At 40.3% G+C, this 25,134-nt stretch overlaps 2 protein-coding genes across 4 annotated transcripts in view; both read left to right on the forward strand.

Annotated features, from left to right (window-relative positions):
* The window catches only part of LOC112985073 (protein LYRIC-like), a 29,523-nt gene extending 25,977 nt beyond the window's left edge, over nucleotides 1-3,546 (forward strand). For 2 of the 3 annotated variants that reach the window (XM_064508428.1, XM_064508429.1), the window contains exons 10-11: nucleotides 713-842; nucleotides 1,321-3,546. In XM_064508428.1, coding sequence (XP_064364498.1) covers nucleotides 713-842; nucleotides 1,321-1,376 — 186 coding nt within the window. In that variant the 3' untranslated portion in view covers nucleotides 1,377-3,546. Of the gene's footprint in view, nucleotides 1-689; nucleotides 843-1,320 lie in introns of those variants that run through there. The other variant, XM_064508430.1, reaches the window with a different exon arrangement.
* A 7,262-nt stretch (nucleotides 3,547-10,808) lies between these two features.
* Nucleotides 10,809-23,980, forward strand: LAPTM4A (lysosomal protein transmembrane 4 alpha). Its single transcript, XM_026103420.2, has 7 exons — nucleotides 10,809-11,020; nucleotides 17,216-17,336; nucleotides 19,685-19,761; nucleotides 19,852-19,974; nucleotides 21,195-21,290; nucleotides 22,590-22,688; nucleotides 23,191-23,980. Exons 1-7 carry the CDS (start codon nucleotides 10,922-10,924, stop codon nucleotides 23,263-23,265), a joined length of 690 nt encoding a protein of 229 aa, XP_025959205.1. The 5' UTR covers nucleotides 10,809-10,921; the 3' UTR covers nucleotides 23,266-23,980.
* The last annotated feature ends 1,154 nt before the right edge of the window (nucleotides 23,981-25,134 follow it).

A 25,134-nucleotide genomic window follows, 5' to 3' on the forward strand; every position in this document is an offset into this window, starting at 1 on the left:
GGATGCTCCCAGCTTAAGGGAAAAGCTTTTAAATAGTCCAGTGCCCACATTCAATGACTTCAAATGGTCGTTAGGACAGCCCATGAGTCATCCAAATGCTGCCAGGCCATTCTCTCTCTTGCCCATCCAATTAGTTGCTTTAGTTGTGTATATTCCTTAATGAATAATCTCAATAGTCCTGTTCAGACTCCACAGGACAGTATTGTTCCTACTGGTGCGTTTATGATGGGCTAAAAGGAGTTTATTTTGCATATCACTGCCTGCTGCTCTGCAAACTTTTCCTACAAAGATATACATACAAGAGTGAAATAATAAATTATGAAGCCAGATATATGAAGTTGCTCATCCAATATTTTTGTAGACTCAGGTCATTTAGCAGTTGATTGGGGTTCATCTAGCCTTCAGTCTCACTATACAGCAACAGTACTTTCACCTCAGTTTATTTTGCTGATTGTCTGTCCACTGGGGAAAATAAGGGAAAAGATGGTAATGAAAGATAATTTCAGCAGTTTAATCCATTCTAAAAAGAAAAAGCAAACAGGAGGTAGGTAGATGACATGCCAGAGTAGTCTAATCCTTTTAAAATTAATTTGTCCTGCATTTTCTTTAAATACCCTAATTCCCTCCAATAATGACATTTTCTCTCATATTTTGTACTTGCATATGCTTCGTTTAATTCATATGCTTAGTGAAGCATATTGTTTCAATTAAGCCCCAGCAATGTTTGGAAGCAAGAGCGAAGGAAGGCCCAAGGGAGTTGATATCTACAAAACATACCAGTGATACAGTCTGTGCTTCTTTCAAAATATCCTTGGATGTGGCTAATAATTCACCCAATATTGGTAAGTGATTTTTTTGCACTTCTGATGCATGTCATTTCAGAATAATGCATAATCTGAGAAATGTTCACAAATGCATTTTTTTAAATGAATATAGTAAATGCTCGTCCCTTAGCCACATATATTAGTTCTTAAGGAGGCTCTATAAAACTTATAACTTTCTCTGTGACAAATATCTTTTCCTGGTCCTGTCAGAGTTAATGAGCAGAACTGCTGTTGCACTTAGTGGGAGTAATTTTTGCACAGCACCGTTATATGTGAAACAGAAAAAGTACTAGTAAATGTGTGTGTGAGTCAGAGCCCACCAAAAGCATTCAGAGCCCTCCCAATGGCTTTGGATTAGCCTTGCAAGGAAGTAGCCAATGTAAAATATATCTGAAAATCACAAAGTGCCCTGCTTCGGTCTAAAAGCAAACAGTTCCTAAGGATATGATTCTGCAGTGGAAGAATTATGTAATGGCCCCTGTTGTCTGTATGGCAGATGTACCTGGAAAAAAGGAGAGGAGGAAGAGGAAGAAAATGAAGAAAGAGACTTGAGGGAGCTGTGTAGCTGACAGAGTGAAAACCAAGTGGGGGCAGGCGTGCTGATTAGCTGCAAGGATTCTGCTTTCTGTGATGCCGCCCTGAGCCCAAAGCAAAGAGAGGATCTACAAGACTTCCCAGCGGGTGGAAGAGGAGAACAGGAGCAGTGAGCTAGAGACAGTGAGAGCGTGTGAGCGGAAGGAGAGAATGGGCTCACTGTGCCCAGACGGTGGTGTCGAAACAGAATGGCTGTTAATAACCAATTACTGCCCATGGTTAAAAAACTGTTGAGTGGATTTTGACTGGTTGCATTAAATCCTTTCATTTTTTCACTGTCGTGCTGTTTGTCAATTTGTAATGTTACCTGCCGTTGTAGGAATGGTCGGAGCTCCAGAGCTGCCTGTGATTATCCTTTGATTCCAGGGAGGATCCACCAGTTGGTCTGGCCTCCTCTGGCATTTTTGCAGATGTGCTCATTGACAGGCTAGTAATGTACAGAAGAAAGCATTGTTCAGAGACAAAGGAAGAATAACACAGGTCATTCTCAAACCTCACAAATCTTTTAAATTCTTGTTGGCTGCTACAGTCAAACTTCTGCCTCATACATTGACATATTTATGCCTTTCACCCTATGCTCAGGCTAGCTTGCTCCAAAAGTGAAAATTTCTAAAGGAGGTTTTAAACTTATTTGGAAAGATAGTATAAACCTTTTTTTCCTCCTCAGTTTTCATGGTGGGCTAAAGTTTAAAGTTCGTGTGTCCAAAGCATGTTGTATTTGCTGTACTTAGAGTAGATTGAAGTAGCTTTTTGAGATCGTTTTTCTGATCTGATGTTTGGAAGTTTTTATCGTTTTGTTACTTAAGTATTCTAATATAAACTACATTTGTGAATGAATTTTTTTTTTAAATGTCAGTTTAGTACTTATTGAAGAGCATGTATTTCTCATTGTCAGAGAGCTTATAGCAAGGAGGAGGGAATATGTTACAATTGAATCTTGCAGTTTATAAACAGCACCAGACTGACACCACTAAAAACCGAAGCCCTTTATCCCTAGAGGAGGTGCAGCACTGGTGGTAGCTGTGATGGTTTCTTCAGACTGTCCTGAGAATGTGCCTCAGCCTAACCCATTTTAGAAGTGCTGCCTAGAAGGAGATGACAATTCTCAGATCTCCGTCTGCATTCAACCCTGTGCCATTGGAGATCGTGTGGGAAGATCACAATTACTAATGCATGTTAAACATATGCTTGTTCATAGGGATTGGGCTGATGCTCTGAAATGCATTTCATTGTAGGACACTGAGTAACCATGGATGCCAACAGCTTTGAACTTCCGCAGCAGCACTCCTTTTGGCATTGCTGAGCCAGAGGAGAGCTCTGTATTTCTGCCATCTCAACCATCGCGTCCCTGACACTGGCTTGTTTTGAGCTTTACCTAAAGCTCAGCATCTTTACCGGATAGCCTTCATCTGTTCCACAGCTTCCAAAGCAACTGTGTCCTCCAAATAAGCAATTAACCACAGCAATGTATTTATGTATTTAAATTTGATTACTATATGTAAAGGGACAGTTCTCTTCTGCTGTGATTTTTTAGGGATGCTAGCTTTACAGTGTGCCCTGAAGTTTAGCAAAGCAGGATTATTTCAGAAAAAGGTGAGCTGAGTTAATTAGGTCTTAACTGATGCCATTTATCAGCCCAGTGTCTAGAATCTGCACATCTTGCTGTAAGAAAAATACAGGCAATTTCTGAATGGAATGAATAGATCAAATGATTTTTTATCTGGAAAGTAATTGGTTCAAAGCAAATGCACAACAAGAACACACATGGGCTCGCTGGAGAAACAAGTATAACAAGTTCAAAGATACAGAAGATGGCTTAATGAGCATGTAGGTAATGATTAAAATTCTAACTCTGAAGCCAGTGGAAAACATCCATTGACCTCATTGTGGCCAGGATGTTGCCCAAGGTCTTTATTTAGCATTGGAGATAACCTCTGTCAACAAAAAAAAAAAGGAGGGGGGAGAATGAAGGAGATAAAATATTTGTTGACTCCAGATTTCATTTACTTTTCTCTCTATGTCTGCTTGCAAACTTTTCAATGGCTGTATAATCATTTTTTAATTCAACATATTACAGTATTTCAAATGTTCATTGTTTTTATAATAAAAATCAAAACTTTTGCCCAAAGCCCAGAACTCATGAGCAGTTTTATTTTAATTAGTTCGTACTTGTGTGAGTAAGAGCAAGAACGTTTTGGCTAAAAAACACTTCATTTTCAGTCTTCTAAGGAGATACTGTACATGTTTTTTAAGAGTTTTCCTTCATCTGAACCCCATTTTTGTTAAGGAAAACCTATTGGCGTTCTTCTGTTGTTTGAATAAAAGAACAATTGGGACATTGAAAACTGGTAAATTCTCTGTGATTCGAATGACAAGAAGCAGTAAATTGTATTACCCACTTTTCCTGTCAAATTCATCAGTATAACTCTTACTGACATCCACGGTATCCGCACAGGTGTGTATTTCTTCCGGCTCCCCTGTTTCATGAATGGGAAGTTACCACTGTAATACAGATGGGCTCAGTACTTTATATCAGCACATTATCTAATACTACATTTTCATGTAGACATTGGCATAGTAGAGAAAATAATCCCTACCACTAAATACATGGGCTTTCCTAAATAATGGGCTTTCCTAAATAATTGCAAAACTGTATTCAGGGCGAATTTGGGTGGTGATAACCTGTTGGCGTGATTCATCTGTTGTATCAGTACCACTGCTGTGAGCAGCAGAAAGGGTATGTTAGGTGACATTTGATTAATACAGCTGTAATTGTTCCGGGGGCTTTCCCAGCGCTGCTGTTACAGGGGCTTCCAGGGATGCCCCAAAGAAGAAATTGTGCTAAAAGTCTGGTTCGTTGGTGGAGTTCGAAACAAAACAAAAAGCACTCAGCAGCTGCTAAATTCCAGTCTTTCACTTCCTAATCCTTGGAGGCTGAGAAACCATAGCTCAGTGTAACAAATGGCCTCTGCAGATGGCCGGTGCCTTTGAAAAGCAGACCTTGGACTCCCTTATGAAATTCGCTTTCCTTTCATCACTGCATGTTCTGCTACTCTGATTTCTGTGCTTTTCAGACATCTTTCCTTCTCTGGGAATTACCACTCTGCCCAGATCATCAGTCCAATACGCTGTTTCTGGCAGCAGAAGTGTTGAATGTGCGTGTTGCTCTCACCCTCGTAGGCTCTATCTGATCTTTAGTAGTTGGAGGCTGGCATAAGCCCTCAGATGCGAGGTTTAACATCTCTCCCACAAGTTTTAGCATCGATTGTGATATACCTGAATGTTTTAATCCTCTGCCTAATTTATCCCTTAGAGGGATAAATCTGGAGTAGCCTCTCTGTGGTCATTCAGCAGCCCAGCGTAGTCTCATTGCCAGCTCATGGGCCAGATCCAGCTGGCTCCCCTTGCTTTTTTCCCAACGGATTTATCAGTTGCTGGAGTGGCACGTGCTGTGGTAACAGCCAGATGCTCTCCTTGCACCTGCAGATGGCCCAGCAGCTAGAAATCAAGCCCCTGGTGTTGCCACAGCATGGGAGGTGGGACAGAGTGTGGCTGGGAGAACAGCTACGATCTGCTTAGGAGCAAGGAATTAATTGCTACAGCAGCACCTGCGAAGGTTGAACCATACTGTTTTAAGTTCCAACTTTCTCTTAAACTAGGTCCGCTCTGTTTTTCTAATGATATTCTTTTCTTGTGGGAAGTCTTTTGAAGTTGGGAGATTGGCTATGTCCCTAGTGATAGGACTATATCCATAAGTGATGGCTCCTTAAAACAGTATCTCAAGAATGAAGATGTGGTTGATGCTGTTACTGATGAACTCCTGACCTGTAAAGCTGTGTTTACTTATGGGCAGACTGCAGCATGCAGATGCAGGAGCTGAAGCTTTGCTTCATGCTCAAACCTTGGTGAAACATTGCCAGGGTTAAGTGGGGAGACCTCAGCGAGGAATTTAGCCCACTGCTCTGTAATTATCTGTTTATACTATAACAAGATTGCACCCAACCTACAGACCAGTGGCATACCTTACACATCTGCATGAGCTGAGTATTAGGTAATGCTAATTGCTTGGCAGAAAATAACTTGTTTACCATGCTAACAATAAAGGCCTGCTCCATAATAGTACTGAGAATGCTCTCAGATTAGCTGACTCCTTGCGAGGAGAGAGGGTTTTATAGGTGATGGGCTAGAAAGATCGGGAATAGAATGTCTTGTCTTCTGTGAAAATAGCATCAGAACAGATAGACCCAGGGGTCTTTCTGAGGCAAACTGAACTTTCCAGCATGTGCCATCCCTGACACTGTACTTTGCAGATGTTCTTATCTGCAAAGGAAGCGTCCTCCCCAGCTGAAAGGAAACTGTCATTCATTGGTCCCAGGAATAAACTCACTGCAGCTTTTCAGGATAAAGGCAGTGTAACAATAACTGACCCTCGTATTGTCCCATGAAGAGACTTCTAGAAATTTGGTGAACTTGATTGTATGTCAAACTTCAATTCCTGTATGCATATAATATTTTTCTTTGGTAGTGGTTCTCAGTACATATGTAATACGCTGTAGAGACACATGATAAATGATTTTATCAAGCACTTTTGACTGCATCAGCTGCCTGCCACTGAGTTCTTTCTGGAACTCTTTTCCTACATCTGAAACTGCAAACAGATTCAAATAGCCAGCGTTTGAAGAAATAACACATCCCCAGTAGGTAACTCTTCCCACTTCGCTGCACTGGTAGCACTCTGCTGCCCAGGCTGCTGCTCACCCTGCCAAGATTCACGAAAGGCAAGTCTGGTCTCTGGGCTGGAAGGGGGAGACTGCCAGCAAGTAAAAGAGATTTCCATATTCCAGAGGGAGCCAGCGCTCACTCTTAGTCATCTGAAAGTACTGAGATATCTGAACTTGCAAGTACCATTTTAGATTAAGGAAAATGTTGTATGTTATTTTTAGACATTTTTATTGCTCCTCAACTGTATGAAGCCTGATTAAAATGAACTACAGCTCTTTTAGGCTAGTAGATTTTTTTGATTCTGTAAATGAATACAATAATTTTTCCTCAGTGTTTGATATTCAGAAAACCTGACAGTACAGTGAATAACCCAGAAACACTCTTGTGCTAATAAAAGTTCTACGTCATGCTGTCATATCTTAGCTGCTTTTCTAACTCTGACTTTCTGATCCATCTGTTACAAGTTAAAAGGGTTGGAACTGAGTTAAATTGACTCTTACTGGTAAAAGACAATTCATATTGTTGCAATAATCAACTAGAACAAAAAGTACAGAAGATTGGAGCATTACATTAAGAACCTCAAAGCGGTGGTGATTAATTCAATAAACAAAAAATAAAATCCAATAACCACAAAATTCAAGGGATACATTCTTATTACATTCTTATCTCCTTTACAAGAAACCACCGAATCTCTGGATTAACTTGTTTTCTTCTAGCAGAATCCATCTTGAAGAAAAAGTGTGGTAAAATTTGCTAATGCTGACTTCAGAGTATCTAGGATTTCACTGTGTGAGTCACCAACAGGAAAGTTTCTCTCCTGACTAATTTATTTTAGGGTTTTTTTCTCTCTCACTGATATGTTAGTGTTTTGCTTTTACTCCAATACCTTTTAATCCTTTTTTTTAAGGAAGGAAAAAGCCAATCCATGCTCTCAGCTTGGGTATTTTCACATCTTCTGCACCAATTCTATTGATTTTTCTAAATTCTGTTGAAGGGGTATGATGTTTTATACTGCAGTATTTATGTGAAGACATTAGTTACTCTGTGGTTTTGAAAATCTTGGCGTTTTCTATTTTTTAATTTAAAAATGGTTGTTTGGTGTGGAAAATATGTCTGAGAAGCAGAGCCACCTTTCCTCTTTTTTCTGATGAGGTCGAATAGCAGAAAAGTATAGAGTCAAGATATGAAAAAAATTATAAAAGTAATTTGATACTGTAATCAAGTGTCAGTGATTATTTGGGATGGAAGAGCTTCTACATGTTCTTCATGTTAGCTTTTATTCCCTGGCAAAGTAGCCACTGGACAGGAGACTTCCTTTATGTTCCAATCACTTTCAGTAGCCGTTGTGGTATTGGTCAGATCACTTCATCTCACTGTGCCTCCTTTCCCAAACCCCAGATAGAACAGTGTATTTTTTATCAAGTACTATGAAATGTAGCCACGAAGGCTACGTATGATTACCAGCTCATTCTTTGTAGGCCTCCCCTCATACACACGTACAAGCAAAATGCTGCAGTAGAATAGGAGCCCAATCTTTCCTAAGCAACCTGACGATAGATCAGCACAGGCAGACAAGGAGTAATGATTACAATATAAGTCTAACTCAAGACAGTTTAACCAGGGACTGATTGAAGAATGGAATAAAAGGGAGAGACTGTCAAATTATAAAAATCTGTGTAAAACAGTCTGAGTGCTGTATTGTTTTGACATCTTAAAGGTGTTCAGTTTACTTTTCTGACAGAAGCTGAAGGAGAATGCTACCTGATCTCTCCTTTAACATGATCCTAGCTATTCTGCTGTCACACATATCTTTATATTATTTTGGAATATAATCATTCAAAAAAGTAATTTGTGTTTGGTAAAAAAACTGCCATGTACTTCCGAGACAGAAGTTCAAACCTCCTATCTAGAGACAGATTTTGGAAGACCTAACTAGCTTGGCTACTGAAGAACATCTTGATGTCAAACCTCCTTCCTTTCCTCGCTATCTGCTGAAAAGGAAGAAGGAGTTAAGTGTCGTCATAGGTAAAGGCATCTTTATCATTCTTTTGCAGCTGCTTCTGACTGGCAGGCATGTTTAAAGCTTTTTATTCTTATTGCTGCTTAAGTGGAGAATTTGCTCCCACAATGTCAAGGTCTCTTTGCTATTTGGGAAGAAAAGTTTATTACCAATCCCTTCTGTCTCTCTGAGATTTCACTCTGCTGCCATGACTGTAAACTGAGCCCTTCAGAATTATTAACATATTTAGCCTCACAAATCCTTTCTGAAATACCAAAGGGAGCAAACTGAGGCCCAGGGCGGGGAAGTGCCTGGGGTCATCTGGGCAGCTAGTGGCAGGGAAGAACTGGGATCTTTCATAAAACTAAAATCACTAACCTATCCTCTCTTCCCACAGTTACAGGAAACAAATGGAATCACTCTCAAAATACACTTTTAATCTATTGGGGGTTTTTTGGGGGGAGGGGGTGGTAAAGGAGGAGAAAGGGGAGAGGGCTTTTTTGCCCACTGAATAGTTCCATATTGATCTATCCTGCTATGGAAAGCTGCTCAGTGATGCTGAATGACATTCACATTATTCTTCTCAGTATCTCCGTTGTCTGCAGGGTATAACAAGCAGTGAAACTCATGGGAATCACATCAATTCTTATTCTGAACCTACTGACAAAGATATGAATGCTGAATTGAGACTTCTTTCATCTTGCAAAAATAGCCCTGAAAATCTGAGCCTGATATGAGAGCTGCAAGATACCAGTCAAGACAAAGTGTCCAGCTGCAAGATTTTAGTTCAAAAACTTGTCATCACAAACTGTAACAGCCCTTCGGGAGAACAGGATCTAGGTGATTCCAAGTGGATGTCCCAACCCAAGCTAGAGAAGCCTGCTTTCTCTTCTGACTCACTCTGTCTAGCCCAGTGGATTCCTCTTTAGACAGGGACAGACCAACAGGAGGGAGAGCCTCTCTTAACCCTGCAGGAACAACCTAATCAATTCAAACATGCACGCTACAGAAATAGTTGGCTTAGGCTTCCCAATATGCCATCTGTCAGAAGACTGGTTTTCAAACTACTGGTTTACAACAAAATACACATTCTTTTTCTATTTATTTACATACATGCATGCATGTTGATTAAAGTTAGTTGGTTTTTACTACATTAAATGAGAGTCTGTTGATAATTAAGCATCTGTGCACAGGGCTGAGAACATTAGGAGCACTAAAGAAATAAACAATCATTTATAATAGGATCATTAGAACAGTCTTAGCAGGACTTACAACATGTTTATTCAAAAATAATATGCTGTAAGGAAGAAAAACACCGATTATGAAACACAGGGGATTTAAAATAAAAAGGCCAGTTTTAAAGCCTTTAAGTAAATCATTTCAAACGACTCAGCAACACTTCATGTTTAAAAATAGGCTAAGTAGCTAAAACAATAAAATGTGCTGATTGTAGGGTCTGGAATACATCAAAAGCACAGAAGTGTCACCCTCATTACCTTCTCATTGTTCAGAGTGAAAAACTGCTCAGTATATCATCTGACATATGACATCTATCTTGGTGTATACATACACAGCAAATATTTATGTTCTATGAGTGTCTCCGATTGGCAGTACGCAGCCAAGAGGAAATGCTCACAGCTGCACCAGGGTTTACAGAAACCGTCTGCGTATCTGCATCAGCCCAGCGGCACAGGCTTGCAGAGAGCACTGGCTGTCCTCACACCTCGGGAAGATAGGCCCTGCCTGAGACACCAATAGGAGAAACTCTGCTTCTAGACGTTGGAGGAATCTCCTGCCACACACCTCTGTGGGGGGAGCACTCGGGCACCAGCAGCATTTCCAGTTAACGCATCTCTCTGGCAGCACCTGTAGCTCTCAGTGGGACTAAGGGAGCGTTATCAGTAGCCATTCGCAAATGGGGACTTGACTCACAAAAAGTGAAGCATCCCTATGGACTAAAATCCAGCTCATCCATCCATCCTCCTACTGCCTCGTCATGTCATTATATAACATGCAACTATAATAATTTAACCTCAGGATTTCCTGCAAAAGAATAGCAAAAACGCTAAAGTGAATTTAAGCCCCTAGAGCACTGTTAAACTGTGGCATCTTGGTAGCACCCAATGTCGGGACATCTGGGGGCCTACTAAGATGACAATTTAGTTTTAGTTAAAAGAAGGGTTGAGGGGTGCTGTCCCTGTGTAACCCTCATTTCCCCGTGTCGGGGCTGCTGCTCCGAGCCCGAGCACGGGCTCTCCGCCTTGGCCCAAGCCCCACGGGCGCTGTTAGAGAGAGCACCGGCGGTCCTGCCCCAAACAGGGGACGGGCAGCGCTGGCAAACCGGCTCCCCCGGGCGCGCCATGTGGGCAGGGCAGGGCAGGGGAGGCGCCGGCCCGGAGGCGTCCGCCGAGCAGAAGGAGGCACCGCTCCAACATGGGGGACAGACGGGCGGCGCGGGGCACCTACCCCAGCCCGCGCGGCCAGCGGGTCGCCAGGCCTCGCCTCAGGTAGGCCTCGCTCCCCGCCACCGCAGGTGAACGAGCGGGTGTTGCGCCCCGGGCGGCTGTGATTGGCCCGCAGCGCCGCCGATCGCTGGTTGCCGCGGCGACGCACGCGCCCTCCCGCAGCCACGCCCCACGCCCCCGCTGTCGGCTGCTGATTGGGCAGAGTGGCGGTGACGCAGCAGCGGGGGTTTTACGGCCCGCAGCTGGAGGGGGAAGTGGCTGGAGACGACGAGCGGCTGGCCTGGAGGAGGGAGGCCGGAGGCGGCGTCGCCGCGACCATGACGTTCAAGCGGAGTCGCGACCGGTTCTACAGCACCCGTTGCTGTGGCTGCTGCCATGTGCGGACCGGCACCATTATCCTAGGCACCTGGTACATGGTGAGAGGCTCGCGCGGGGGGCAGCAAGTGGGGCTGAGGGGGCGGTGTTTTCGGTTGTGTGCGGCGCGCAGTGCGCATGCGTGGGAATTTGGCCGTTGCCCGGCTTGTGAGCGGTGGGCGAGGGGTGGGCAGTGCGCATGCGCCCGCGATGGGTTGGGGGGGCTGCCCGGGGGAGGGGGAGGGGTCGTGTGGCGCCATGGCCCCCGGCCGGGGCGTCCGGGGAGGGTCTCGGTGGGCCCAGGGGGTCCCCTCTCGCCCCCTTCGGGGGTCAGCCGTCGTCGTGCTCTCTGTCGTAATCGTCCTATGTAGTTGTCCCAGCGCTGCCTCGTATGTGGAAAGTGGCACGAGTTTCCCGAAGTCGTCCGGCGCTGCTTGGACCCCTTTTCCCTCATGGGGTTCGTTTTGGGCTCTCTAAGCCTTAGATGTCCTCGGCGACCTCCCTTGCTGTGGTTAGAGAAATAAAACGAAGCTAGGGTTTCATTTTGTAGTCTGCATTTCTGAGGAATTCTTGTTACTATCCTTCCCCCCCCCCCCCTTTTTTTTTTAACTGAAAGGGCAAGGTCTTTCTTCCTTTATATGTATCAAACAGTACTGAGTGAATCTTTTGGTAAGAGAAGAGCTATAATAACGTTTGAGGAGTTTGGACTTTAGGAGCAGCTGAGAGTAAAATACTTAGATATGATTTCCCTTAGTATGTAACATCTGAGGGGAAGGTTAGGGTCTTCAAAAGCAATGCTAGCATCTCCTCTTGAAAAGCTTTGTGGAAAGGGAAGTTCTCTGTTATTCTGTATGTTCTCTGAGCTTTCAGCACAGTTAGTGATAAGCTACAGAAATGTTTTTTTCTTACTAGAGAAAATTCCTCTTATTTTCTGACCCTTGGATGCTTTTTCAATGGGAACTGTGATGGTAAAGCTCTACCATAAAAAAATTTTGAACTAGAGTGTAATTGGAAATGTGAAAACAAGTACCAATAAGTTAAGATCAAGGTCTGGAACAACTAAGTTCTGCTATATTCAAGTCACTACTTCTTCTTTCCTTACCCTTAATGGATAGTGAAAGAGTGAGGCTAGATAACAAAGCTGTTCTTGTCTTTACCCTTCCCCAAACGGTAAGAATGGAGAATGAATTTTCATCTCCTGATGTGAAAGAGCACTTGTAGAAGTATAGAGAGTTTACAGTCTCTTTTCAGTAAGTGCTAAAAGATTTTTTTTTTTTTTCCCTCCCAATATCTCAGTTGTTCCATTGACAGACAATGTACAGGCAAACAGCAAAATGGCGAGGGAGAGGAATGGAAGAGAAAGTTAGATAGTGATAAGTGAAACAAAATTGAATGAGAGCAATATTTCATTCTTTTTCAGATGATGGGTTGGAAAAAATGTCTTGGTGCTGATTTCTCTCTGCTGTTTTGTATGAACTAATATTAAGCCCAGAAGTCTATTGGAGTGTGTGTCTCTCTCTGTCCCCTGGAAACCTGTGAAAGTTTTATCCTATGTTGATGGTGCGAGTTAAGCAGTGTGCTTCCAGTACTTTAGTTAAAAGCATAAGTTGTCAACACTAAGGAGGCATTCATGGTTGTTACGAAAGAGCTGCACCTTATTGCCTTCCACACTTTCATTTCCTGATAGCAGGAGTATATAGAAACAGAGGAACTTAAGTTGGGGGGGGGGGGGGGAGGGGTGTATGGTCTTGTGTGGCTATGGATCCTGTAGCCCTTCTGGCTTCTTCCTGACTTTCTGTGCTTCCCTTCCTTCTTGACTTATGGATGCAATGTCTCTTCTGCCTTCCTGAATCTGTTGAATACCTGCACTGCTTATGGATAGTGAAAAGTATGTTTGTGACTGATGAGACATCACCACTTCAGAGCATGGAATGGTGACTGAGGCAAAATGTTCCTTTGACCTCCTGTGTAACTGCAACAGATTCAGTGATTGTGGGCTGGCTGTTGGAGGGAAAAAATATGTAGAGTTTCAGTAGCTGGTTGCACACGAAGTACTTTGTAGCTGTATTTTGCTATAAAGTATACCAGGCACTTTCTATTAAACTGTGCCTTGAAAATGTTTTATCCAGTTCTTTCCAGATGCCAGCTGTGAAAATGTGATAACTGTTTCAAGTCTGACAGTTATTAGCTTTTTGAATTGAAATGGAGTCTTAAGAAATGAAAAATCTTAGGAGGTCTTGCCCAATCTAATGGTTTATGTAAGAATTTAACTACAGTTCTAGCCTTTTGAAAGTTAACTATGACTCAAACAGTGCAAATGGAACTAATCTTTCTACTAACAAACTTACCCTAAGCCATTTAATGTTTTAGAAAACGTCAGGTTGCTTAGGTAGTTCCTGATTAATGAACCATCTATGTATATCTTAATTTTAGTCTCTCAGAGATAAACTATTAAACTGATTTAGAAATATTTATGTTTGTAAGTTACAGTAAAATAACCTTCTCTTTGATGGGGAGGGAGTTTTTTTGGCAGGGGAGAACACTTGGCTCAACAATAGTTTTGTGTTACTGAAAATCTTGGTCAGCTTGTGTTTACTGGATACTCTGTGTTCTCATGCTGTTCAATCCTGAAGGAATTTGATACGAAACATAAAATGGAGTCTTGTAGCAATCTACTCCAGATGTTTTAGTAAGATAAGAGTTTTGGCTATTTAATACATGTGTGTTATTTCTATGTAACTGTCTCTTTAGGCACTTTTCTATTCTTATTTTTATACACTTAGATCTTGCATCAAATTAACTTATGTCCTCATTAAAACAGTGTTATGTGTCACTGTCCTTATTGTGTACTTCTGTCTCTCTAGGGAGAGCAAGGGTGTTATCTTCTGAAATGTCTGATGTCGGTGTTCTGTGATCAAACTGCCATGGGAAACAGTTGTTCTGCCTCTTGTAAGCATACTTCAGTCCATGTGCTGCCACTGCTTCTGATATACTGATAACTTTTTTTTTTAACAAAGATAGTTTAAAAACATTCCTAGAGGACTTGCACTTGAGTTCCAGAACTTGTATAGTTTGGTTTACCCTGTAACACCCACTGCTGTACTGTGTAGGGAGTAAAAGAAACCTCCTATCCTAGCTTCATAATTGCAAACATGTGGCTTTGAAGCTTTCTTCTTGTAAACTTTCTTATTGGGCATAGTGCTTTCCAGAAACCGGAAACATGAACAGTGCATTTGCAAAATGAGATCAGAGTTCAATAAACAGTCTAAAAGTAATAGCATTGTTTTGGAGGGAGCGGCTGTTTCATTCTGGCAACAAACTTTAGTGATGCAGTCAAAATGATGCAATTGCTACTGGATTGCAGGAGGGTCAGGATGATCTCTGCAGACTTTCAGTTCACTGAGACTGTTTAGCTGAATAAAACTTGCAGAAGCAAAGAAATCCTAACTAGTTTTGTTGTAATCTTGACAACGGTAGAAGCTCTAAAATGCCCATCTACTTCGAATTACTGTTTTCTCGTTATCTCAGCAAAAAGCACCTCTAGATTTGTTTTTTAATAGGATACGTTTAAAGAAAAATATTACAATAGTAGAGGAAGATGAAGTGTAGTAGTGCACGGCAACTTCCCTCCTCTGTCCCATTCATGAAAGACTTCATTTTCAGGCCTCCACAGATGCAAAGCACTTACCTGATCAGGTATTAAATGCATATCATGGAGATACAAGTTGCCAATCAGAAAGCTGATGCTTGTTGTCCCGTGCAGTGTTTTGAGTTCTAATTATATGGGGAAGTAATGCCTGTGTTACTAGTTCATAATATATCCTGACTTCTAATTTTAATACCATCTGCTAGATTTGGGGGGGAAGGGGGCTAAGTTTCCCCAAAACTGTGTAAGTTCAGGTATACCAGTTTTGAGTACAAAATACCCTTGTTAAATTACTTTAAAAAAACAAAACCCTCAACTGAGTTTTGTAGTAAGTACATAATCTTAATTGAACCACCTTTTGATTAATAATTTGAACATGCTTTTTTGACTTAATTAATTGGAAAGACTAGAATGGGGACTGCAGGCATTTTTGAAGTGTTACCGGTAACATTCACTGTGTGGTGATGTGTCAAGTTTTTTAGGATGCGTGTTTTCTTAATGTCTTCAGATTAAGCTCAGACTCACCTGTGCTAGGTATTTTCTGGTTCCTTTTCTGTGTAGGTCATTTGTGAACATATATTCTGTTCACAATGAGAATATCCCGTTAAGCTCTGAAGATACCGTTCAATCCAAAGCATACTCTTGCTTTGCCATTCACGTTGACTATGGAGCTGACAGAAGGAGGGGGGAAAAAACCACTCCACACAAATGTGATCTTGCTGTTACCAAGCTTCTGGGAAAGACGTATAGTTGTAGTCAAGGTGCAGGTTCTAGCTTTTCACTTACAGTGACTCCTAATTTGGGGATTTTGATAACTCATGATGTTCAACATATGGATTTCAATTAAGAATTGCTTAGTACTATGGTGTGATTCACAAATTAGCAGCAATGCAGCACTGGAAACCGTGGAGTGTTAATTGGCAGGGGTGTGGTGTGTGTGGTTTTTTTTTTTTTTTTATAGTTGGAATTGGTGAGACAAAGTAAAAGTATTATATTCATGATTTTAATGTTGTATGACACTTTCATTTCCTGTTTTCCTTCTACCACATTTCAGGTTAGGAAAACATGGCTTTGGTACTTAGAATTGCGCTTGGTAACTAGTGAAATACAAAGCTCAGTTTCTAATAAGTTAATCTAAAACATGATGGTGTGATAACATTCTAAAACACCCTCAACTTTGATTTCAGTAAAGGGTTGTTTTTGCAGAAGGTATAAGCAAGCTCGTCTCCACCATGTCTCAGAAACCTAAAACCAAACATAAGCCAGTACAAACTGTGAGACTTAAGCCATTGCCTTTTAAATCTTCTAAAGCTATTTTGATTACTGAAGACATCAGTAGTTGTCTGTAGACCTGCTACTATTGCATCAGGAAATCTTAGAATCGCACTAGTAAAAGAAGAAATATTTGGTAGATATTCTTAAGTTGTTAGCACCTGCAAAGTAGTGCCTCCCCCCACCACCCCAACACACACACACTTTTTGGCACAAACTGTAAAAGATCCTGGTGGTGTTGACGACCTTACTGAATACTGATTAGAAAATGACTCCAGCTTGAAAATACCATTGTGAAGGCTTTTTGTTATCCTGCGTCTTTTTTTGTCCTGTCAGTCCAGGTATTAATAACAAACTAGACTCCTATAAATCTTGAATAGGCTATAAATGCTATGAAGGCAATTTCTTACTCTTACTGGAAGCACTTCTGGTATGTACCAAAATGGGGAAATAGTAGTTTTCAGCAGCATGTAAGTAAGAAGCATTGACTATATGCTTACCAGTCATTCTCAATGTTTAGATTTTTGGAGCTCAGTCTTTCTGAGTGAGAATACCTCTTTAATTTTACCAGTGTTTAACAAACACTTGTGGTTTTAATCAGTAATCTAGGAAGGGAAGTGATCCAGTTTTTCCCTTGCTGCTGCTTGCTTCCTTCCCCCCCCCCCCCCACCCCCATTAAGACTGTAACATAGGGTCAACTAGAAAGTAAGCTGTATCTGAGGATTAGAGCTGCAAGCATTAAGTTGTCCCTCATCCTTTATACTTACTGCATGTCATATGTGTGTTCCCTCTTGCAAACAGTAGTAGTTGTCAAGCAGTAAGAGTAGGGTGCAGTATGCTATTTGTGCATTAAAATAACACTGCCTTTCAGTTTGTTGTAGGAAGCAGAAACTCTTTCCACATGTGTCTCATTGTGTCTGTTGTTGTACCTTTTCCTTCCTGGCCACTTTTAACTATTTCAGGCTTTCCTGTTCTCAAATGTGCGCATTCGGTGCACTGCAGATGAAGAGGATGGATGGTGTTTGTAGGGGCTCAAATGACAAAATTAAACGGATACAATATTGCTTAGTTGTGATTCATTAAAACTAGCAAGTGTCCAGTACTGTGCATTGGGTTTGTGTGGTGGGTGTGGGGTCTTTTGTTTGTTTATTGTTGTTTTTTAAAACACTGGTTTAACAAATCAGCTTGAAATTTATTCTTAAGCTGTTTTATTTCTTTCTGCCCCCTACAGGCAAAACAGAGCTTGTTTCTAACTGAAATAAAAGATTAGTGGGTCCATAAGAAGATTATAGCTGTTGCACTGTAAATAACTTTCAGGTGACTAACTGATCTTTCTCAGGTGGTGAACTTGCTGATGGGCATCTTGCTGACTGTAGAAGTGACTCATCCAAATATAGTGCCAACTGTTGATATCCAGTATGAGGTCATCGGAAATTACTATGCTTCTGAGAGAATGGCTGGTAGGTGTATAACTGTCTGCTGTTCAGTTAGAAAATAAAGCCTATAGCATCATGGTATACTTGCCTTACATTAGCATGTAATACATGTATAAAGCTTTTAAATATATGGTTCTCTTTTTGTTTTCCGAATGCCTTTTGGATTATTGTGGGATTAAGTTCTGCTATGAACTTGAAAGGAGAAAAAATAAGACATTCATAGTATATTATTTTTTACTTCATATTACTTCCAATCATCTCGAATGATATGATTTCTAAAGACTTCTCAGCCTTTTAATGTTTAGAGTACAGATGTAACACCTCTAATTCATTTTCTCCATAAAACTTTACCATCCTTGCTGTGACAGCAAAACAAAAAAGGCAGAAAATTAGTATTTAACAAGTCATTGAAATTTGTGGTGCTCTTGCTAGCTTTAATAAAAGACCTTAACAGCTATTATGTGTGAATCTGAATAACTAGTTAAAGAAAAAGGTCATCCTTCAAGGAAAAGTGGAAGAAACTTCCAGATCAAGCATTTAATTAGAGGAAAAAGTACTTCAGTTTTAAACTTTGGCATAGAGAAGGAACAACAACAGAACAGAAAGTATCATGTGCAAAATTAAAACTACTCTTTAGTTTATCATTATAGATGTAATATAGTCAATGGCAAACTTTTGTCTTTGTAATGACTTAAGTTTCTTAACCATAGTATGATGTGTAATCTAGTATTTTAAGACTAATTGTATGCATGCTTTTTTTGCCTTTAAAAGTGCAGGAATAGCTGAGTGGCTCTTCTGATGTGTCTTGTCTCAGGGCATTGCATTATTTTAAAAATTAGTAACAGTCAAGTGCAGTTTGTGGAGGAGAAGGAGAATATGGGGATAACTGGGCTACATGTTACTCAGACATTTCTCAAGATTGTTATGCTCCTTACTCTTTCAGGGGAAAAATGGAGATAGTACAGTACTAACTTGGATTTTGAGAGTACTAGTTCAGCTTTTACATTATTATTCAGGACCTGACTCGAAAGGTACTGCCACTTCTGAACTGTGACTGCAACTCATGTTAGTAAAGAAATCAGGGTGGGAGCAAGAATCAAGTACATAAAACATTTTTACAGGTCTCAGTTGCCATTTTACTTAGTATCTTATGTTCTGTATTGAATGTTGGTGCACTTAATAGCCTTTAGGTTTTATGGCTAAGAGCCACATATAAAGCTGAAGGTGCTTTCTCTACTCTTTAGCTTAAAATGGCTAGTGCTTGCACTTTTACTTAATAAAATTCTTGTTCTGCATGTTGAGGCATAAGCTGAAGGGTTTTATGTGTGGGAAGGGACATTATCCACATACAGAATCAAAATTCTATTGTGTGGGGGGGTTTTTTGTTCTTGTTTCTTCCTTCTGAGGACTTGCTGTTGTTATAACACTTGCTAAGTACTTAGGGCACTCGCTCATCAACACAATGCTTTTCAGATACCGGAAGGCAACCTCCTTGATGCCATCTGTGTATGTGGATGTTGTTATCTTGTGCTGAATTATGTACATCAGTACTTCTGCAATATATCTTTTCAATTTGTTTGCAGGTTAGAAAGTTAATATTCTCAGTTACTCTCTTTCAAGCTGGGGAACCACAAATTTGGCTTCAGACTTGCTTAAAACATGAACTACAACATTTACAGGCTGTTAAACTGGTTTCTTTCCCAGTTTTTAAAAGTATATGCTGTGGTTGCTGTAGGAGAGTGTAATCTAACCTCTAGAAAGCAGCTGTGCTTCTGTCATTAGTGATTACGATGCAGAATGAGAATTTATCATTCAGTTTGCATGAGTGTCCTGAACTTGACTGTTTGGCTTCTGTTCAACTGCTTTTTGTTATTAATAATAGGATACCTTCCACACAGGGACTTCCTGTTTTCCTTGGTGTTACTTAAGGAAGAGTGCTGCTCCCACTGCCAATGACTGAATTATATAAGCAAACCATTTTATAGTATAAAGGTTGATACACTAACTTTACTTAAAACTCCTTCCAGTTGTGGAGTTAATTACCCACACAGCTTGAGCACTGACATATTATGAATAACCATCATTATGCTGCATTGTTATCAAACTATGTCAGGTCACTAATTGGTGTGGCTGAACTTAATTCAGCCTTTTTGATTATGGCAAACATCTCTTTTTCCAAATGTCTGCTGGTTTTCCTTGACTAGATCTTCCTCCATTAGTAGAGGTCTGAGTTACTCAAGTCAGCTGCTGCCAGCCTGCACAAATGAAACAGTTGGGTTAGAAAAGATCATGGTAACAGAGCTTGTGTACCTGTTAGCTGCAGTGTGATAACTTTAGGAAAGGACTGATACTTATTATTTCTCTTAATTCAGAAAATGCCTGCGTTCTATTTGCAATCTCCCTCCTCATGTTCACAATCAGTGCAATGATGGTGTACGGTGCAATTGCTGTAAGTATATTTATAGTCCATTGTTTTGAACTTGCTACTTGAATTTTGGATTAAGTACCTTACAGGCTCTTTCTTGTTTGTTTCCTTTAGCATCGTGTGGGCTGGCTGATCCCATTCTTCTGTTACCAGCTCTTTGACTTTGTGCTCAGTTGTCTGGTTGCCATCAGTTCTCTTACATACTTGCCCAGAATCAAGGATTACCTGGATCAGCTGGTAAGTCTTTGTTCAGCTCATACAATCATTTAACACTTGAAGTAAACCTTTGGTTTTATAACTGGCTGACCTATATTTACCTTCTGGTGCTTAAGGAAGAGGAATTTGGACTCCAGCAGGAACTGTAGAGGAAGGCTGCTAGGGCAATTATGAGAATTGAGAGTTTATCAGAGGTGGGAGGGCTGAAGGTGTCATTGCTCCCTAAATGGAAAGACAAGGAGAAAAGAAATACTTATTAAGGGAGATGTTGATTTAAACTGTCCATGTTACATCTAGACTAGAAACAAGGATGATCTGAACTGAACAGTTTGGTTCTCTGGCAGGTTTGCGACTGTAGGCTGAAATGTGTTTTTTGTTGCTGTTTTGTGTGCTTATATATAAAAAAAATTATACTACTTTATATTTTTATATATAAAGATTTATGAGGTGGGGTCTACAACATCAGGGGATAGAATGTGGTGCTCTGAGGGTTCTTTTTGTGCTGTATGTGGCTCTTATTTTGCAGCACTACCTTTGAAGAAAACTAACGGAGTTGTTAATGCTGCCTGTGTCTTAACTGCAAAAAGTCAATAGATGGATAGAATATACCATCAATTGGCTTGGATCACAAGCTCTTTTTGGGTGGTGTTCAGATCTGTGCAAGTGGATGCTTTAAAAATTCCTTTTAAAATGGAGATAAACTTTGGATTGATGTTGGAGAGAGGCCCTGTTTGAACTCTTCAGAAACTCTAAGTGTTTTGGTATTTCTTCTTGAAGTTTGGGGGTAATGACTTCCTTCCTGTTGAATGCACAGATGTTACTGGTTGGCCTTACTGGAGGTAGTCAGTAGTGACTCGTTGAGTTATCAGCTAGAGGACCCTTTATACAAATGTTGTGCTCTTCCTTTGCGGGGCTGAGGGTCTGCAGCTGTTTACAAAGGGGGCTCATGGAGACTGAGGAAATGTCTTGGCATGTGGAAGGTCACAAGGCTTCTTTACTGGTAGCCCTTTTCTGCAGTCATCTGCTCTTGCAGGGCAGAGGCAGGATAAATACTATACCTTGTGGGAGGAAAAAGATGGAGCAAGTGAGGAAACTGACCTTTTCATTGTTTCTGTGGGAGCAGTTTACACAACAGTGTTTCGTGTGGTGCTAAGGTTGGGTGTCTTGTCACATTTGTGAGTGTGATGTTCATGCTTGTCTCATTCTTCTCCCTTTCTTTCCCCTCACCTTTTCTTACATAGCCAGATTTCCCTTACAAAGATGATCTCCTTGCACTGGACTCCAGCTGTCTCTTGTTTGTTGTTCTGGTGTTTTTTGCTTTATTTATCATTTTGAAGGTAAGTTAAATTTTAAGCATGTGCTTGTTTTATGAGTTACTGTATTAAGATGCTATCAATATGTGGAAATACGCTGAGTTTAGAACTACTTTGAGTAGAATTGTTATGATGTTCTGTTACATTACAATTTCAGTCTTATGTACTAGTGTCTTCAACAAATTTCTCTTATGTTGTATTTGGTGGGGTATGTTTATGCAGCTCTGCCCTTTGAGTAGGTGGTAGAAACGCACAAAGCCTGTAAGTCTTTTGCATATGTGGAAACAAACTTAAGTAATAAAATTAAGGTTGTGATGAAACAGTATTGAGTTAGTATGTACAAGCTTTCTAAACAAAATTTTTAATCTCATGCTATACCTAACAAATCAGGGGGATGTTATTTGGGAAGGAAGAAATGCATAGGTTAGTGTATCTTCCTTCCTGCAGGTGGGTCATATGACCAGTTTGTATTTCCTTCAAAACAGAAATATACAGAGACGTTCATCTGGATTATAAAACTCATATGTAGGCAAAAGTATCAGTTAGAAAAATGAGCTCATAATATACATTGGCCATGACTACTTTTTTTAATTGCATTCAGCTTGAATTAAAAAAGTCATGGGAGGAATTCTTATTTTCTATACTTTCTCAAAGCAGAATGTTTGACTGGGGGGAGGGAATGGAAACCTAATGTAGTAGATATTTCTTGCATCAATTTTGAAATTTGGTATCTCATGTATAAACATGTACTAATTTGCCAGGGAAAAATACAGGAAGGTTAATCTTATGCAGAGTAATAGAAACATAATCCTCATTAGAGCTTGACAGTATGTGATTCTATAGCAGTTTATGCTGACTTAAAGTTCAGGCTAGTTTGCCGTATCCTCTTCTCCTTTCCATCTCCAACTCTGTGTTTTTGCCCTCCTCTTTGCACTGGCAATTGGACTAATACTAATGATAATTTAAAGGCAAGTGGGAATGTGCTGTGGGTCTGTCTTCCTTGTACTGGCAGGTTGGACTTGGATTCGTAAAAGCATAAGTCAGGGAATAATTTGAGCGTGCTGAGGCAAATTTATTAGTTGAATTGGTCTGCAAATGCTTTTACTAAAAAACACATAGTTCACCCTGTCTGAATTGCTTTGATAGCAAGGCTAAATGGGGACAATGTATGTATGTGCCAAAATCTGTTAGGATCCATCCCTCAGATGTATTGATTTAGCTTGTTTTTGCTTTTTTGTTGTTGTTCCATGACTGTAACCTAGCACTTTATTTCTGCATAAGCTAATGGATATGAGATATTAAAAAGACAAATTTCTCTTTCAGGCATATCTAATTAACTGCGTATGGAACTGCTATAAATATATCAGCAACAGAAATTTGCCAGAGATAGCTGTGTACCCTGCTTTTGAAGCTCCTCCACAGGTAAAATCTCTTTTCTAGGTTAAAGGAGCCACAATTGTTTAATTTTTGAAGCATAAGAACAGTGTCCATAGAAGTTTGCAAGTCTTGTCCAGCTTTCTAAACAAAGACTAGAAAGACTTCAAAAGTTAAAACAGCTAATGTTAAGGTGGATTGCTTCTGAGCTATGCTCTTAGTGTGTAAAAGAGGAGGCTTTGATAAAAATCCTAATTTTTTTCTTCTCCATAGCAGAGGGAAACTTTCTGCTTGCACCTGTCAAAACCATCCTTGCTGCTTGCAAAGCCAAGAGGCAGTGGGATGGAATTAATGACCTAGGGTTAGGTTCAACAGAATAGTAAATTACTTCTGCACCTCCTTTCACTTCTTCCTCACTAGCTTAGTGGAAACATCAGTGAGTTCCTCTAAAAACTTGCCTACAAGAGAATTAAATTGCCGATGTGGTATATGTTTTGTTTTGTTTTTCTAAACCTTATGCATTAACCTTGTTAAAATGTCTTCTCTTTAGTATGTTCTGCCAACCTATGAAATGGCAGTGAAGATGCCTGAGAAGGAACCTCCACCTCCTTACATACCTGCCTGAAGAAACTTACATTAATTAACATCTGTACCAGCTTCTTGGGAGTTTTGTCTTTTAATCTTGCAAAACTGCTTAAGTAATAGAAATATTCAGGGCTTTAGGAGCAAACTGTTCTGTTTAAAATATGTTTGATATAAACTTACTAAGCAAAACACATCTGGGAATGATTTTCTGTTTGCTTTATTTTTTTTGTTCTCCTTAATGCTCTTAAATGTTACTGCCTTAGGGCCTTACAGTGCAAGAACTTATGCATGTGACTAACTTTTGGCTTTTAATAATATCAATTGAGCCAGTCCATGATGACAGTTAGCTACGAACATAAGTGTCTGCAGGATCGTGCCCTTAATTTATATTAATTTTTTTGTAAAGTAGTTCATGAAGACAATCTGATCGTGCAGCAAAATGAGTTAGCCTTTATCCACTCTTTGGAGGGGGAGGGGGTTTGAATGTGGTATATACATGATTTTTGGTTTTTTTACTTTTTACTTTGCACTTTTCTCATATGTTATCTTACTTTATTGTGGGTTTTTTTGTTATTGTATGTCTTGAAACATAGTATTTTTCAGGGAGAAGTGAGTTTGGCACAGGAGTTGTATTACAGGGTGCTGCAAGTGCAAGAAAAACATCAAAATGTGGAAGATGGTTGCATGCCTCTAATCTTATGTATTTTTCTCTTTGTGATAAATGATACTTAAATAAATCTTTTATGAAATGTTTACCAGTAGTCTTGGTTGATCTGCCTTTAAGTGTTTCAGTGATGTTCCATGAGCATCCAGTTAATGAACCCAGAAGGACTACAGAATTATTTATATTGGCAAATGTGTCTGGAGTTCCTTAAGTCATAACTTCAATAATGTTCTCTTTTTTTTTGGGGGGGGGGGAGGGGGGGAGAAGGGAGGAGAGAGGGTTGTCTTTACTTTCTTCCTCCTCTGTAATAGCAGGTAAAAGATACTTTAATGCTCTGGTAATTTATGTGAAGAGTAAGCAGCTTTCCACTACAAGGATGAAAGGGATATGTGATCAAACCTTTTTTCCCCTCTCCATAGTTTAAATTGCTACAGCATACATGTTCTTAGGTACATACTTCAGCAGACTGAAATTATCTTCTTCCTGTCCTTCTGACATGTTGAAAATGCCTCATATCATTACCATAGTATCAGTAATAGCTTTTTACTTCCTTAGTTTTTATCTGAGGTGCAATCTGCAAGAGCAACTTAGGTTGTGGGGTGCAAGAATGTCTTGTGCTACTCTAGCAGTATTCTGCTGGTCCCAGTTACAGTAGTCGCGCAGTTGTCTTTGTAACTGCCTTCACAACTGCTGTTAAAGAATAGTGAATTGAAACTGTCTAGAGGTGGCTGCTTAGCACAACTTCTATAAAACTTGCTTAGCATGAGTAGCGAAATTTGCTGAAACCTTAGGCCGCACTTGGATAAAGTAATGAACCTTTACTTAGTTTAGGAAGAAAAGTGCCTCAGAACTGGTTCAAGCTGGGAAGATAAGGAAGCCACATTCAGTCTGCATTCCTGTGTCACCCACTCTGAAAGGGAAGACGTCAAAACTTTGAAAATAAGACCTTGGGAGACAAGCGCAAGACCCAACAAGAAATAAAGATACAACCGTCAGCAGAGACAGCAAGAATAAAGATAAGGAGAAAAACAGCTTACCTAGGAACAATGATGAGATCCAATGGGGAGCAGCAGGAGACCCCAGACCTAAAAAAAAAAAAAAAAAAAAAAAAAAAAAAAAAAAAAATTACTATTGGTCTAACTACTGCGTGAGGGGTGGGAAATTTAAGTTGAGAAAACTGTAATTGCCTAGGATTTTTTTTGCTGGGGTCCCTCTTTGGAGGCACCCAGCTTGAGCTGTAATTAT

The sequence above is a fragment of the Dromaius novaehollandiae genome, chromosome 3 (assembly GCF_036370855.1).
Source record: "Dromaius novaehollandiae isolate bDroNov1 chromosome 3, bDroNov1.hap1, whole genome shotgun sequence".
Taxonomy (NCBI): domain Eukaryota; kingdom Metazoa; phylum Chordata; class Aves; order Casuariiformes; family Dromaiidae; genus Dromaius; species Dromaius novaehollandiae.

What these genes read in the sequence shown, in the direction of transcription:
- LAPTM4A (XM_026103420.2), top strand. Translation starts at nt 10,922, where the DNA reads ATGACGTTCAAGCGGAGTCGCGACCGGTTCTACAGCACCCGTTGCTGT. An exon ending in TGCTTCTGAGAGAATGGCTG is followed by an intron (nt 17,337 to 19,684) that starts GTAGGTGTATAA and finishes CTCTTAATTCAG; the next exon opens with AAAATGCCTGCGTTCTATTT. An exon ending in CTTTTGAAGCTCCTCCACAG is followed by an intron (nt 22,689 to 23,190) that starts GTAAAATCTCTT and finishes TCTTCTCTTTAG; the next exon opens with TATGTTCTGCCAACCTATGA.